The sequence below is a fragment of the Belonocnema kinseyi genome, chromosome 9 (assembly GCF_010883055.1).
Source record: "Belonocnema kinseyi isolate 2016_QV_RU_SX_M_011 chromosome 9, B_treatae_v1, whole genome shotgun sequence".
Classification (NCBI taxonomy): domain Eukaryota; kingdom Metazoa; phylum Arthropoda; class Insecta; order Hymenoptera; family Cynipidae; genus Belonocnema; species Belonocnema kinseyi.
The window spans coordinates 48,497,373-48,513,899 of NC_046665.1; the positions used below are offsets into that span (position 1 = coordinate 48,497,373).

The window sequence follows — 16,527 nt, forward strand, 5'->3', positions numbered from 1 at the left end:
CTCGACACCTTGACAAATGTAATTCCATGTAGAAACATGCGTTTAAATAAAATATTTTACCAAAAAAGTTACCCACGCTTTAACTTGACAGACTGTACAAGTACTTTGTTAAACCATTTTTTTATATAAAGATTCATCGCTTTAGTTGAAAATTTCTCACTTTGGTTAAAATTCATCTTTTTTCTTAAAAATTCACGCAACCATTTGGTTAAAAAATAATATGTTTTGGCTGGTGATTAAAAAATGTTGTTGCAAATTCGTTTTTTTTTGTTGAAAATTAATTTTACTTACTGAGAATTTAACTTTCATTTTTTGGTTGAAAGTTTATCTTTTTTAAGTTAAAAATTTAATCATTTGGTAAAAAATTGGTCTTTTTGGTTGAATTTAACTCTTTGTTTGAAAATGAATTTTTTTTTAGAAAATCGTCTTTTTTTTGTTCAAATTTTTTAAATGAAAATTTATCTTCCATTTTCGGTAGAAAGTTGATCCCTTTTTAGTTGCGAGTTGAACTGTTTGATTAAGAAATCGTATTTTTTCTGTAGAAAACTGATTTTCCTGTTGGAAAATTTAACTATTTGCGCTAATAAATGTTAAGTAACTTAAATTGAGATAGTATTTAAATGGGATAATATTAGTACTAGAAATAACACTCTCAAGGATAGTGTAATATTTTTGTAACTAGTAGCTAATTTAGAATCAAACAACTTGCATATTTCAAGTTTAATCATTTTGGCTGGTATCCACACCTGATTTTATTGCATTTAAACATTGTGACTAAAATATACTCTGGCTGGTTTGTGTTGAAAAATATGCTTATAGATAATTAACTGTTTTCTGATTGGAAAAAAGTTCCAAATATTTGCTGAGACAAAAAAATTTACTTACAATTTTAAATCGGGATTAGGATTTCCCGTGACCTTGATCATGAATCGAAGATAGGTGTTCTCCAAAAGTTCAGTGTCCTTTAGACTAACCAGGAAGAATGGTTTATTTCCATCTGCTCTTGCTTTTCTCTCCTCGGGTGTCACTATGATAAATAATTCGAATGCATTAAAAATGATTATGAAAATTTGGTCAAACCTCCCTCTCGAAAGTAGGTAAACAAGGTGAAAAACACGATCAAGCGACAATCCCGGAAGGTAACCCATCCGAGCGCTAACCACAGCCGTTGGTGCTTAACGCTCGAGATTTTATCGAGCATAACCACCCAGCTATTATCGAAGATTGAAAAATGATAGTAAATAATGATTTATTATTTATTAAAAATAAGTCTTAAGATACTCACAGTCTGTCACAATAAGTTGGGCAGTACAAGAGGCCTTGCTCTCACCATCAACAGCCCGAGCAACATAAATTCCTGAATCTGCTTCCAGTACATTATTAATTTCAAGTTTAAAGCTTGAATCATTTCGAGAGATTTTTACTCGATCAGCCAATTTGTCTTCAAAAGGTCTGTTATTCTTTAGCCATTGCATTTTTGTTGATGCGAATGCTGATTGGAGAACGCATTCGAAAGTTGCACTTTCTCCAGCTGTTGAAAATCCGTTATTGTTAAATATTTATCAAAAATATTCGCATTGACAATCAAAAGCGTATGTAAATGAAAAATGAAGAAAAGATTTCGTGACGATAGGTTACACTCTGTTGAAAAATTTTAATGAGAAACTGAAAGACTATTCGTGGGTAGTGTTCCACTCAAAACAATTCTTATTTTTGGATAGAAAATTTAAAAAAAAAATTTTTTATGATTTGGAACTCGACCAGTAATTGTCTTCAATTTCGTGAAATAATGTTGGATATGAGAATAATGATTTTTAGAGACTTTTTCTTTGAATACAAATTTTAAATTAAGAAATCTGTCATTTGAATTTCTTCTTCATTGTCTTACTTTATCCGTTGCTCATAAAATTGAAAAATAAATTTGTTTGCGAGGGTGACCGAAGGTCAGGGAAAACCTGGAAATGAAGGAAAAGTCAGGGATTTTGAAAGAGTCCTGATTTTTTTTTAATTCTAAAGAATTTTCAAGATCTTCAAAAAGTTTCAAGGAATTTCAAAGGATTTCAGAAGATTTGAAGTATTTTAGGGTATTTTCTAAGAGTTTATAGAATTTCTCACGATTTAAAATAGTTGGGAAGAATAATAAAGGATATGAAAGATTTTATGGTATTTTCTTAAAATTCCAACGTGTTTTCAAGAGTTTTGAAGAATTTCGAACGGTATGGAATGATTTTAAGGGACCTATAATGTTTTAGTGTATTTCAAAAGATTCCAAGGGATTTGATAATATTTCTGAAAGATTTAATTCCGTTTAGGGGATTTTGAAAGATTTTAAAGAATTTTAATGATTTTAGGATATTTTAAAAGAGTTCAAGGAAATTTAAATTGATTTTAATAATTTGATTGTGTTTCAAATAATTTTAAAGATATTAAGGTAGTTTTAAAAGGTACCACGATATTTTGAAGAAAGTAATAAATTTTTTAAGAATTTCCAAGGATTCAAAATATCTTAGGGTAATTTAAAAGATTCCAAACTAAAAAAATATATTTTAAGAATTTGAAAAAATTTCAAAGGTTTTGAAATATTATAGGGTATCATTAAAATTCTCATAATATTGTTTAAAGATTTTAAAAGATTCCAAGGATTTCGAAGGATATCAACATATTTTAAATATCTTAGAGTATTTTAAAAGATTACGAAGGAATTTTCAAGAAATGTTCAAGGATTTAAATCATATTAGGGAATACAAGTTTTTTGCATGAGGTTTTAAAGGATTTTGAAAGATATAGAACGATTTAATAGGACCAATAAGGTTTAAGTATTTTGGGGGATTTTTATAAGATTTCAAACATTTTTAAGAGATTAAAAAATTTGCAAGGAATTTCCAAAGGTTTCAAATGATTTTAAGTGATTTAAAAAAATTTAAATGGGGTTTTACGTAATATAAGTTTATATGCAATTTGGCGGAATTTTAATGTATTTTAAAAAATATAAGAGATTTTCAAATATTTTTTGCAATTCAGTTGAATTCATCTAGAATGCAGCCCGAATTATTATGAATTTATCCTAAATCATCAAAAAACTTTAAATTCTTTACAATTCTTTTGAATTTTCGGAAGTCATTTAATTTTTTGGAATTCTTTTGAATTTTTGGAAATCGCTTGAATTTTTTGCTATTATCTTGATTGAATTTGAAATATTGAGGATTTCTCAAAACATGATAAGGAATTTGGAATTTATATCAATAATCTGAAGGTTTTCCAAAGGATTTTAAAGATTGTAGGGTATTTTTTAAAGACAAAGTAATTTTTTAAGAGAGTAACAAAATTTTCAAGGAATTTGCAAGAATTTAAATGGTTTTAAGGGATTTAGACCAATTTATAGGACCTTTATTGTTTTAAGGTATTTTAAAGGAATCCTATGTATCTTATTAGTTTTTATAGAATTTCACGGAATTTTATAATATTTTAATGGATTTCAAAGAATTTATTCACAAGAAGTAACAGATTTGTCCTAAATTATTTCAAATTCTTTAGAATTTTCTTAAATTTTTGTAATCTACTTGAATTCTTCTAAATAGATCGTTTTATGCCATTTATAAAAGATTATATAATAAAATGTTGCAAGATTAGAATATTGGCCTATAAATATTAACGGCAAGGGAAAATGAAAAAAAAAGTCAGGAGAAAATCAGGGAAAAGTTAGAGAATTTTCAAAATGAAGTTTTGCGGCCACCCTGATCATTTAAACAGAACAGAATTGCACCATGAATATCCGAATCATAAATTAAATCGCCTCGTTGAGCAACAATCTCACAAAATTTGTTTACTTTATAAATTCGTATCAGTAGCTCAGAAATGTAACGATTCTTGGCTCAGATTCTCACAAGTGGGCTGTGAGAATTTGGCATCGTTGACAATCTGAAAGCTATACTAATTTCGAATTTAGAAGCGTTTCCAACAACCTCGAGGCGCCTGTCTTTTTAAATTTAAGAAGAGCAGATGACAGATTTCTTGTAAGCGCTGAACGTGAGTGACAGTTTTGTATCGTTTCCTCAATGAACGAATTTAAACTTCGGAATTCTGATGTCAAACCTAATAAGATAGCAAATGAAACCATGATATGTCTACTATATACGGAATGGCGATTCATGAATGAATGAAGAGTTTAAAAGTTTGTTTGTGTGAAATAGTATATTATGCACTAAGGAAGAGAAGAGAAACTCTTTCGACTTTGAATATTTCTAGTGCAAGCGGAAGATCAGTACTGAAAATGGGCAGAGCCCATTTGATCGCCGTTCACTAGCTTGCTTTGCCGCTTCTAATTTACCGCCTTTATCTCTGTTGGCAAGGATCGGCGATAGCGTCTGGCATTCCTCAGCGACTTGAGGGGAACTTGGATAGAGGACGTAAAGAAAACAGGTAGTTGATGATCAAATGGGCATCGCGCACTGTAAATATACACAAGTCAATAAACTCCCTCTGGGCCGTGCCGATTTAGTAGCCGCTTAAATGGTTACTCTACCCCTCTTCTTAAAATCCCTCGTGCCAGCAGGGGTTTTTTTTTATACTAATTAGGAATAAAATACGAAACACAGCATTTTTTAATTTTACAAGTAGCAATTTAGAAATATTAAAATAGAAATCTATGAAATAATGGTATGTGACCTGCCTTTATAAGTGGAAAATCATAAGTTTTTTTCAAGATGTCAAGTATTTTAAACGAAAAATTATGTTTCCGATTGTTTCAAACATGCAGGGAAATTACTAATAATAATCTTTGAATATATTCATTCACTTTGTTCCCATTAGCTCCTATGTTTTAGCTCGACTTTTGTATGCATTTAGAATTAATAAACTTATTTAATTTTTAACTGTGAAAATAACAGTTAGTTCCTTTTAATAGATAACCAATTTTACACTGAACGCCTTGATAGTCATTTCTAAATTAAGTCATGTTAGAATGAAATATTCTTAATTGTTTAATTTTAAATGCACAAAATAGTCTGGTTTCTTTTATTCATTTACAGCAATTACTAGTAGAAAAATAAAAATGTTCATGTTTCTCATTTTATTCCTCATTAGTAGAAAGTACTACCCTGGCGGTAAAGGTCGGCGACAGTGCCTGGTGATCGCACGGTTACCTGCGGGGAAGTTGGGTAGAGGGGGTATAGCAACCAGGTAGACGGCCATCAAATGGGAATCGCCCGTCTTGTAGATTTTTGAGTGTTCTGTACATTTAGGCTAAACCAATAAGCATTTTTGATCAAGAAGATCACATCTAGAAGCGATGATCACTTTAAAGCTAAGTGTATAAGCCGCTACGTGAAAATGACTCGTACAATGAAATGTAGAGAAAAATGTATAAAAGGCATGAAAAGACGAGCAAAAGTCACTTTACGCTTCACTTTACCTATCACGTGTATCAAAGCCATTTTTGCTTGCGTCGCTAGAACAAGAAAAATTGGATTTACCTTTGGTTAAATCTCATTATCTGTATTCTTTAATTTAGACTTCACACTCTTTACCCTCTTTTCCCCTTTTTTAATTAATTCTTTTTATGGTTAAAAAGACTACTAATATATTATAGGTTTAAAATTTATCTTATTGTTGGCTAAAAATGTTATTATTTGATCTTAAATTTGATTATTTTTTGACAATTCAAATACTTGGTTAAAAAATGAACTACTTTGTCAAAAATTCGTTTCAAAACATTAAAAAATTACTTCTTTTTCATTGCAAAATTAACCATTCGGTTTTTGGCTAAAAATTGATTGTTTTTTTCTTGCAAATTCAACTTCTACATTTTTGGTTGAATACTCATATTTTTTGGTTAAAACCTTTTAGCTGGACATTTATTTCTTTCGTTGAAAATTGAAATCCTTTGTTCAGACAAATAATCTTTAAATAATATTAATAATAAATAATTAGTTTAAATTAAACAGTAAATCAACTTTTTGTTGAAAATTCAACTATTAAAAAAAATCATTTTTCTGGTTGAAGATTCATCGGTTTGAATGAAAATTTAAGTATTTTTAGAAACAAAAATTGTTTTTTTTGTGGTTGAAAATTAATTTTTATAACCAAACATTCAAACTTTTTGTTGAAATTTCATATATTTTGTTCTAAAATCGCGTTTTTGGTCCAATTAAACAATTTGTTAAAATTTGAAATTAGAATATTTTTAGTTCAAATATCAACTATTATATGTTTACCTGAGAATTCATCTTTTTTTGTTTGTTAAAAATTGTACTACTCTGTTAAAAATTAATTTTTTGTTTGTTAAATATTGAGGCGTTTTCTCTGTTTAGTTAAGAATTAGAGGTCAAAACTTCGTTTATCTTGGTAGAAAATGATTTTTTTTTTAAATTCAACTTTTTTCGTTGAAAACACAGCTGTCATAAAAAAATTCGTCTTTTTAGGTTAAAAATGTAACTTTTTGATTGTAAATGTAACATTTTCGAGTTGAAATTTAAGGTTTCAAACTGAAAATTTAACTGTTTGGTTAAAAAATCATGCATTTTGTTCATAATTTGATTAAACCAGATATTTTTTTAAGTTACAGATAATTCATTTCGTTTGGTTGAAAATGATCATTTTTTTAATTCAACTTTTATGATTGGAATTGCAACTGTTCTTTAAAAAAATCGTAATTTTAGCTTGAAAGCTCAATTATTGGGTTGAAAATGTAACTGTCTTTAGTGGAAATGTAATTTTTAATCCGGAAATTCAATTATTTGGTCAAAAATGAAAGTATTTTGTGGAAAATATGTAGTTTTTGGTTGAGTTAAACTGTTTTTGGTTAAAAATTGAATTATTCTTTTGTTGAAATTCGTCTTTTTGGCTTGAAAATTCAACAATTTGGTTGGAAATGCATGTTTTTTGTCAGAAATCTGTTTTTTTATTAAATTTATCTGTTTTATATTTAAAATTAAATTCTTTTTTTCTGAAATATCAAGTATTATATTTTTTGTTCAGAATTGATCTTTTTTACGTATCGAAAGTTCATATTTTTGGGTGAAAACTTAATCTTCTTTATTGAAAATGCAGCTATTCTTGTTAAAAATTTAACAGTTTAGTAAAAAATATATGTATTTTTAATATTCGACTATTAGTTTGAAAATTCACGTTGGTATGAATTCTATGTGAAGAATATCCCTATTTCCCCTGTTTTGATAAAATTTTGGATTGTGAAGTTTGTTAATTTGGTTCCTTGATTTTAATGAACAGGAACCTTTGTTTCAGGAGGGATATTTTTATGAGCATTTTGAAAATGGAGAAACTTACGTTGAGCTTCATATCCTTCGATGGATTTTGAAAATATTGGTTTTCCAGATTCGTTTGTTGACAATGCCACCCTTGCAGTTCTTGAGTCAGAGCCGACATTTGAACCAGCAATCACTGTTTGATGAGAACTTGAACTTTCAGAAACTTTTTCTGATCCATAAAGAGAGCCAGAGGTTCTTCTCCCACTTGATGACAATTGTGAAGATGATTCCACATGTGTGGCGACTCCACTTTGACTGCTGGAGACTGATGAATATTCTGGAAAAGAATCAGTTTTTCACTTTTGACACTTTTTTAACGATGCAACTATCTTGCTACTTTATTGTAAAAAATTAAACTATTTTTCTTGAATTTCTTGATAATGCAGCAATTTTTTTATTTTGTCTTTACACATAATTTCAAACTTTTTCCTGACGTTGGATAAAGTTAACAAAAAACTGGCTTTACCGGCCACACCTTCCATCGTTTTCAATTTATTTTTTGTTTATAAATTATCAACAATTTTGTTTATTTATCGCAGGCTTCACAGTATTTTTTGTTGAGCTAATTATTTCTGGTGGAAAGTCTACTATTATATATTGGCTAGAATTCATATTTTGTAAGTAAAAATTTTATTATTGTTTTAAAAAATTGATTATTTTGATGAAAATGCAAACATTTCGTTCAAAAGTCATCCTTTTTGGTTAAAAGTTCGAATATTTGGTTGAAATTTCATCTTTTCGGTTCAAAAATTCAATTATTTATTAAAAAATTAACATTTTAGTTAAAAAATAGTTTCTTTGGGTACAATTGTTATTATTTAGGTTAAAATGCCACTATTTCGTTGCAAATTCAATTATTTTGATAAAAATTCAGCAATTTCTTTACAAAAATTAATGTTTCTGTTTGAAAATTGAACTGTTATGTGGCAAATTCGTTCTTTTGTTGAAAATTAAACTATTTTGTTACAAGATTCTTCCTTTTTGTTAGTTGAAAATGATTCTTTTTGATGAAAAATGTAACTATTCTATATTTTTCAATTTTATATTTTTTAGTAACCAATGTAACTATTTGGTTCAAGGTTTAACTACTTTATTAGAAATTAATTTTTTTGGTGCAAGCTTCATCAGTTTAGTTAAAAATTCAATTGTTGTTGAAAATTCAACAATTTGGTGACAATTTTTTTCTTTCCTGACTGAAAAATGTTTTTTCATAGAAAATTAAATTTTTTTCTTGAAAATTCATCTCTTTGGGTAGAAGTTTGATTTTTTTGTGCTAAAAATGCAACAATTTGATTGCAGATTTAATTACATTGATGAAAACTCAATATTTCTATTAAAAAGTTAACATTTTTTGTAAAAACTCAACTGTTTTGTAGAAAATTGGTCTTCTTTGGTGAAAAATTCAACAAATTTGGCACCAAATTAAACTGATTTAAAAAATTAAATAACTTAGTTAAAATTTTGTTTTCTTCTTGACTGAAAAATCATTGCTTGTGGAACTTTTTATGAAAAATAATCTTTCTTTTCAAAATTTGGTCATTTGGCTTGAAAATTCAAATACTTAGTTAAAAATTCAATTTATTTTGTTGAAAATTCGTCTCGTTCTTTTTGAAAGTTCAATTACTTGATAGTAAATGAATCTTTTTGGTTAAATTTCTTTTCTTTGAAACTTGAAACACTTGAATCAAAATATATATTTTTTTATCGAAAATTAACTTTCTTGCTAGAAATTTATTTTTTCGCTTTGAAAACTTAATTCTTTCGTAGAAAATTCTTCTTTTTTGGTTTAAAATTTATTTTTTATGCCCTTATCTTTCTTGGTTAAAAATGTGTATTTTAGCTTCAAAAATTCATTATTTTTGGTAAAAATTTTATCTTTCATTTGGCTTAAGAATTTAAAAATTGACTTAATTTTTTCCAAATGAATTTTTTTTAGAAAGGCAACTGCTTAGTTGATAATAATGAATCTGTTTTGGTTAAGGATTTAACTATTATATCCTAAATTTATTTTGATTGGCAGAAAATGTATCTTTATTGTTCAAAATTCGTTATTGTAATTTGAAAAAAATTTTGAAAGCGTTCAACCCTTTGAAGATAAATTTTGTTATCTCTGACATAATTAAAATTAAAAGAACATAATTTGTCATCCAGAAAAGCCAGATTTCAAGAAAAGTTAGCCCCTTGATTTATTATTTTACTAATTTAATTTTGAATTTATCAAATGAGTTTCAGGTCTGGTTTCTGAAAAAAGATTTCAACTAGAATGATTATTTTGAACTTGTTTGGTATCTCACCTTCAACAACTTTGGAGGAGGCACTGTAACGACTCGAAGAGTATCGAGACATGTCTTCGCCTTCCTCGACCTTGACTTTTTTGGATTCTAATTCCTTGGTTGCAGTTTCTTCCTTCCCTTTTTCGAGCAATTTTGAATCTGGAGGTTTCGCAGTCTCGGGTTTTGGTCGTTGGACGTTGATTGGTTCAGCTTTACTGGTTGATATTTCTGGTTCGTCGGTCAATTGTAGATCATCTGCTGCATGTTCTGCAAGAGCTACAACATCACTTGCATATTGTCGGATTTCATTGAGCCAGTCTTCTTTCACTGAATCCTTATGGGCCACGAGAGTTATGGGGTAACCTACAGCTCCTGGCTGATGTAATTCGAATGATCTTGGTTCTTGTGGGTGGTCCTTAACTTCTACTTCTGGCAACTATGAAAGAAGAAAAATTGGTTACTCATTCGAAAAGAAGTTTACTATCAAATAAATAACATCCGAGAGTTTTTTGGTTGTTTTACTGGTCCATTTAGTGTTTTATTCGAAGGGTAGCTTTCCCTCTTCAATGGAAGGCCTCTTCAGTACTTATAAAAATGATAAAAGTCATCATCATGTCACTAGGGCTAAAAAGAATTATCTGGCGATTTATAGTTCGTTAGTTAATGATTTTAAGATGCTAACTAAAGATCAACTGCTAACACTTTTCTAATAAAACATGACATAGACAATAGAAAAATACAAGCTGCGATCTTAATATTCCGGTGACGTCCAGATCATTAAAAAAGTGTTATTAAGTATATTCCTGGACAAAAACTTAGTGTTACTTTCCAAGACCAGTCTTGCCTCATAATTAGATCTTACCTGCTAAAATTTAGAAATTTTCGTCCAGAAATAAATGGATTTTTATTTTCCAGTTGTATTTACAAGTAGGACAAAAAATCTGTCAACAATCTTAATATCTTTATCTTGAGATGTATTATTGTCTCATCCTAAATGCAGACAATGTGGTTAATTATCATTAATCAAATTGCCTAAACTTAAGATGAGAAATTAGATAATTAAAAGATAATTATATAATTATTCGATAATTAATTAATTTAATCACATCTATCAAAATACCTATCAAAATCATTATCTTCTTTTTTCGAATCATAAACACTAGAAGACTTCACACTGCTCTCTATTTCCTTATTTTCCCTTTTTAAAAAGAATTCCTCTTTTTCCCCCTATTCTGAAGAAACTTCACCCTTTTTATTTATTTTTGCTTAAATGCGAGGTGAATTTCTAGAATCAAATAAGAAAATCTAAACATTTTTGTTTGAATGTTAATTACGTTTAGCAGAATATTCTACTATCATGTTTTTGTGTTAGAACCAATTCTTGTTTATTAAAAAATTCTAATATGTGGTTGAAAATTTAATTACTTTGTTGGCAATTCCACTATTTTGTTAAAAACTTGTCTTTTTCGGTCGAAAATTTAAATGTTCTGTTAAACATGCGTACTTTAGATTGATTTTTTTTATGAAACTTGCACTTCTTTTTAAAAACTAAATTTTTTGGTATAAGAGTTTTTTGTTGAAAATTTTACCATTTTTTTAAAGTGCCTTTTTTCATAAAAAATGAATCTTCTTTGTTCAGTTATTTTCTCACAAGTTAATTTTATTGGTTGAAGATTCATCTAGCGTTTGAAAATTTAACTATTTAGTTTAAAATTTGTTTTTATTGTTGTTAGAAATTAAGTTTCTGAACTGAAAATAAGATAATTATATTTTTGATACAATAATCATCTTTGTACTTAAAAATGAAACTATTTGATTAAAAATTTTTGTATTTTGTAAGAAATTCCTCTTTCTCAGTAGAAAATTAATGTTTTTGGTTGGGAATTCATCGTTTTGGTTCAAAATTCACCTATATTGTTTAAAAAATCGATTTTTTGGGTTCCTAATTCAACTATTCTGGTTAAAATCTCAACTAATTGGTTGAAGATGAACTTTTTTATCGATAATTCATATTTGCGGGCTTAAGATTCAAATGTTTGGTAGAAAATGAGCCATTTTGGGTTAAAATTTTAACTTTTTTGTTGAAATTTGTTTTCTTTTTGACAGAAAAATCTTGTTTTGTTCGAAAATGTAATTATTTTGTTAAAATGTTGTCGTTTTGTTTTGAAAATGTATCTCCTTTGATCAAATTTCATCCTTTTGGGTTAAAAATCAAATCGTTTGTTTGCGAATTAAACGATTTTGGCAGATAATAAAACTATTTTCTGAAAAGTCGTCCTGTTCGTTAGAAAATTTAATAGTTTTGTTACAAATAATTTTTTTATTAAAAATTTTATTTTTTTAATAAATCTTTATTTAATTAAATTTTTTATCTTAAGACTCAACTATTATCTTAAAAATTCATCGTGTTTTGCAGAAAATTTAACTATATTTTAAAATTGGTTTTTTGTTGAAAATGAATCTTCGAATATTCATATTTGCAGGTTGAAAATTCATCTTTCTTCGTTGAAAATGATCTCTTGTTGGAAATGCACTACATTTCTACTTGGAATCTTACGCAAACATAACACTCCTATTATGCCTATTAGTGCGATACTTACTCGAATAATATCTTTGAGTACAAAAACCGATCTGTCTTCAGAGATACGCCTGACTTTGCAAACCAAGATTCTTGCTTTAAACAAAAATAAATATCTCTCCTTGCTTTTTCCGTCCTTCTCGATTACAGTATACCATTCCTAAAATACAAAAATATTGTTTAAATAACAATATTGTAAAAATTTGGAATTCAGTATTATTATATCCAAATTTATAAACTGTGAATATTATAAAATAATACTAACGTGAGTAAGTAATCTTCCAAGTTTGTGTATGTTTCCTTTATATCCCTCGATATTGCTAATAAACTTGTTATCTATTGCTCGATGAGGGATCCCTAGCATCAACTCCAGAGCGTTCTGGAGGTCGTCGCAATTTTCGCCTAGCCGGGTCGAATACTTGACCAACTCCTGTAAAAATTGAAATTAAAATTAGTTAGAAACCTCATGAAAATCATAAAATTATATTATTCTCCTCTATTTCCCGGCGTTTCTTCTTTCTTTCTTAAAAAATCTCTTTTTTACCCTATTTTCGAGAAACTTCCCCTTCCCTCTTTATAAATATACATCATTGAAGCACGTTAATCAATTCTCTTCAAATAAATAAGTTACGAAATGAATACACAATCTTTCGTAATACAAATAATAACTATGTCAGTACAAAAAGACTTGAAACTGAAACATTTAAAAATATTTTGAAAATATGAAAGCGCGAGACAGAATTTGTTATTCAATATAAAATTGATATAGTTAAAAATTATAATTATAGTTTAATTATAAATTATATTTAACTTTTGTTTCCAAGCATTAAAGAGTAAAAAGAAACATTCAATTATACCTACAAGTATCACGATTTAAATATTAACGATGAAATTTTTAAGAAAGAAAATATTTTTGATTATTAGAACGTTATGTAAAATATTTATTTAAAATTGTTTGAAAACATACAAATTGTTTGTTAAATTTTGGTTTGTATTTTAAATGTATATAATTTCTCATACTAAGATTTGTTCCGATAGTCTGAAAATGTCTGCCTTGTTCTACTGAAACGCCTGAAGAAGTCCTTGTTACTACTGACATTGAGCCTTATACTGTATGCCTTACTCTACTGAAAATATTCTTAGACCATAAATTTACGTCAAAAAATGTTGTTTTTTTTATACAAAAATATTAATAGTTATTGAATTGAGACTGAGAAACGAGTGTGGCCCAAATCCTGATAAGACTTGATTAAAATTGTATTTCAGAATTAGTTATCCCTTCCAATACTATTCTGAAGTTTCTCGCTATTTTTGTTCGTTCATTAAAAAAAAAAAAAACATTTAGAACGTAATTTTCAGAGATAAAATCTCATTTATTAATATTAATTTTTACTTTAGGTTAAATAATTTGGAAAGTTTTCAATTAGAAAGCATGTTATTTTCAAAGTTATTAGTATATTTAAACTTTAGAGGTTCACAATATTAAAAATTCTTCACTTCTAAACGGTGATAATGGCAGTATTTTTGTTGTTGAGAGGAATCACATTTTTTAGTAAAAAAAAAAAATATTTCCAATCACTTTAAATGTGACTTGATACTACATCACGTATATGGTACTTATTAATAATATATTTATTATGTCTAAATTTTCTATAATTCAAACTTAAATTTATAGTTTTTAGGGTCTAATTATAAAACAATTTAATTCTTAAGTCCTTGAAACTTAACATTTTTTATTCAAAACCTGGAATTCGAAAAGATTTAGCTTGAAATTTCTTCAATTTGGAGGATTCTAATTTCAACATATCAGGAGAATTTCACTATTAAATATTTAAAAATTTAATACTGAAAGCCTTTATAGTCACTTTAAAATTAAATAGTTCTTGATGTCAATGTTATCAATTTTAAACATACAAAATTTTCTTGATTTTTAAAGTCTTTGAAATTGTATTTCAAAAGTTTAATACTTTTCATTTTAAAATGTTTTGAAATATAAAAAATTTCAAATTCAACTTAAAAAGATCTTGATTTGTATTCTTCTTTTTATTTTCTATTTTCAATGTAATGGCTTACAAATTGTCCGATTATAAGTTCAAGCTTAAAAAAATAAATGGTATTAAATTGACAAATATGTGATTGGATAATTTAAAGAATTACTACCCATTCTAAATGAAGCCTTAAAAATTACACGATTTGAAATTCAAATTTAAAAATTGTGTTGTTTAAAAACAAAATAGATACAAAATTAAAATATCTGAAATTTGATACATGAGTTTCATTGTAGTAATTAAAATTAAAATGATTCAATTTTGAAAAATATCATTAACATTTTAAACCATTACATTCCTAAACAATTTATATTTTTCTAAAAAAACTAATGTTTAAAAAATTTTAAATATAAAAAAGTCTGAATATGACAACACTTGATGACTAAACTTTTGTTCAGTTTTAAATAAAATTCGGCTTATTTTAATTTCTAAAAATCAGTGATAGAAGTTTTTTTCATTAGAGATATTTGGCATTTAAATTACTTTTTATTTTAAAGGTTTTTCAGAGTAATTCAATTTTAAAGTATTAAAGGTTTAATTGTTTCTTATTGATTTCCAAATATTTTTAATTGTTATTATTTCAAATATTTTTGAAACTTAATATTTTAAATTTGATTTTTAAATATTTTATATCTTTAATGTCGAACACGAGATTTGCGGGGATGTATGCGTTAATGGTTATTAATAATTAATTAAATAAATAACTGAAATTTATTAACAAAAAATACGTGATAGGCTTGAAAAAGTTCTAAGTAGAGTAAGCCATATATGGCTAAGCATCCACTTTCAGTAGTAAAATTATGTTTCAGTAGATTAAGTCAGCAATTTCCAGACCCCTGACGGAACAATGTTCTGATTTTTAATAGAAAATACTTTTTATAACTTTTTCTCCACTTTTCACTTAATGTGGTAATAGTTAACACAATATAACGAACAGAATTGTTTATAAAATTATTGGCAAGTGCTATTTTTTCAAAAAAGTGTCTCCTCCAGCTTGCATAAAAAGAAAATTTGTTAGTGGTGTCGGGCAGTTTTTCGGTCGCATTTGAGTAGCAAACGAAAGGATAACGTGCCATGAAGATGACCTGTTTTTAGAGCGCTAAATCTGTACGGCGCCCACTCTCGCCCTCACACTAATTCAAAATCGCATGTGAAAGCTGCGACCATCAGACACACACATGCGAATTTCAAATTCGTTTCGTCGTCTATCGACGCTAAACGTAATGGACCGAAGATATAAAATTGATTTTCTCAGATTTCGAAGACAGCCAGATTTGATCTCCTTTCTAAACTGAGAATGACAGGAAAGTCTTACACGACTTTCGATGAGAAAACTAATATCTTATTATGTACGTGAGATTTTGTTTATATTAGATACGTATAGAGCAAAAATTCTTATAAAATGTATCGTGGGTCAGAAATAGATGGCTGATCATTTGTTAATCATTTTATAAATAAGCGTTGCTCATCCTTTTTGTGCGAACGAAGTTGTATAGGAGGGCTAATGTTTTTAGTGGTGAGATTTAAAAGATTGATAAAAATAATTTTTAAAAGGGAGCTTAAATAAAAAGTGCATGAATGCTGTCTCAAAAATACTGCATGAAATACTTGAAGTGGCTGTTTTCAGTTTGTTGCTTTGAATTTTCTGGAATTTTTTAAACCGAAGTGGTAAATCATTATTTAATTATAATGGCAACAATGATTCCCTTCACTTTTTTACCAACTATTTTTTTAATGACAACTGGATTCAATTTATAATCATTTAAAATATTGAATGAGACTATATATATTTATATATAATAATGATGAATAATAATTTTCTGCATCATCAATTTAATTTTCATCATTTTAATTGTTACTGTTTTTTGATACTGAGGAATAAATCTGTTCTTAACATTTTGCTATCTCACTATCATTTGTAAACTTGTTCATATTTTTAAAGAGATAAGAAAAATAATATTATGGAAAAAATTAGAATATCTTAATTTACGAAGATTATAGAATGTCGGTACTAGTAACAAAAAAATTACTGGCTGTGAAGATTTTAAAATACATCAAAACAGAATCTAGAAGATATTTAAGATTTTTGGAGGATTACAAAATTTTTTTTTAACTTTTAATTATCCCAAAAGATATTAATTTTTTTCTAAAGTTTTGAAAGGAGTAAAAAATGATTAAAAATTTTTTTAAATTACAAGACATTTTAAACAAAATGTAGATTTTGCAACTTTAAAAAATATAATTTCGAATTGTTTCTTCAGATTTAAGGGCATGTGACACAGCTAAATTCCTATATTACCGACCTCACTTTTTCAGTTCACTGAATGTTTTTTTGAACCTAAGAACTTTTTTTGTAAATAAAA

General features: G+C 27.4%; 1 protein-coding gene across 7 annotated transcripts in view; it reads right to left on the reverse strand.

Moving 5' to 3' along the window:
- The window catches only part of LOC117180885 (obscurin), a 250,331-nt gene that overhangs the window by 48,356 nt on the left and 185,448 nt on the right, over nucleotides 1–16,527 (reverse strand). For 5 of the 7 annotated variants that reach the window (XM_033373455.1, XM_033373460.1, XM_033373459.1 and 2 more), the window contains 7 exons: nucleotides 12,382–12,546; nucleotides 12,139–12,276; nucleotides 9,560–9,974; nucleotides 7,285–7,542; nucleotides 5,411–5,446; nucleotides 1,286–1,531; nucleotides 886–1,027 (listed from right to left, as the gene is read on the reverse strand). In XM_033373455.1, coding sequence (XP_033229346.1) covers nucleotides 886–1,027; nucleotides 1,286–1,531; nucleotides 5,411–5,446; nucleotides 7,285–7,542; nucleotides 9,560–9,974; nucleotides 12,139–12,276; nucleotides 12,382–12,546 — 1,400 coding nt within the window. The remainder of the gene's footprint in view (nucleotides 1–885; nucleotides 1,028–1,285; nucleotides 1,532–5,410; nucleotides 5,447–7,284; nucleotides 7,543–9,559; nucleotides 9,975–12,138; nucleotides 12,277–12,381; nucleotides 12,547–16,527) is intronic. The other 2 variants (XM_033373461.1, XM_033373457.1) reach the window with 1 other exon arrangement.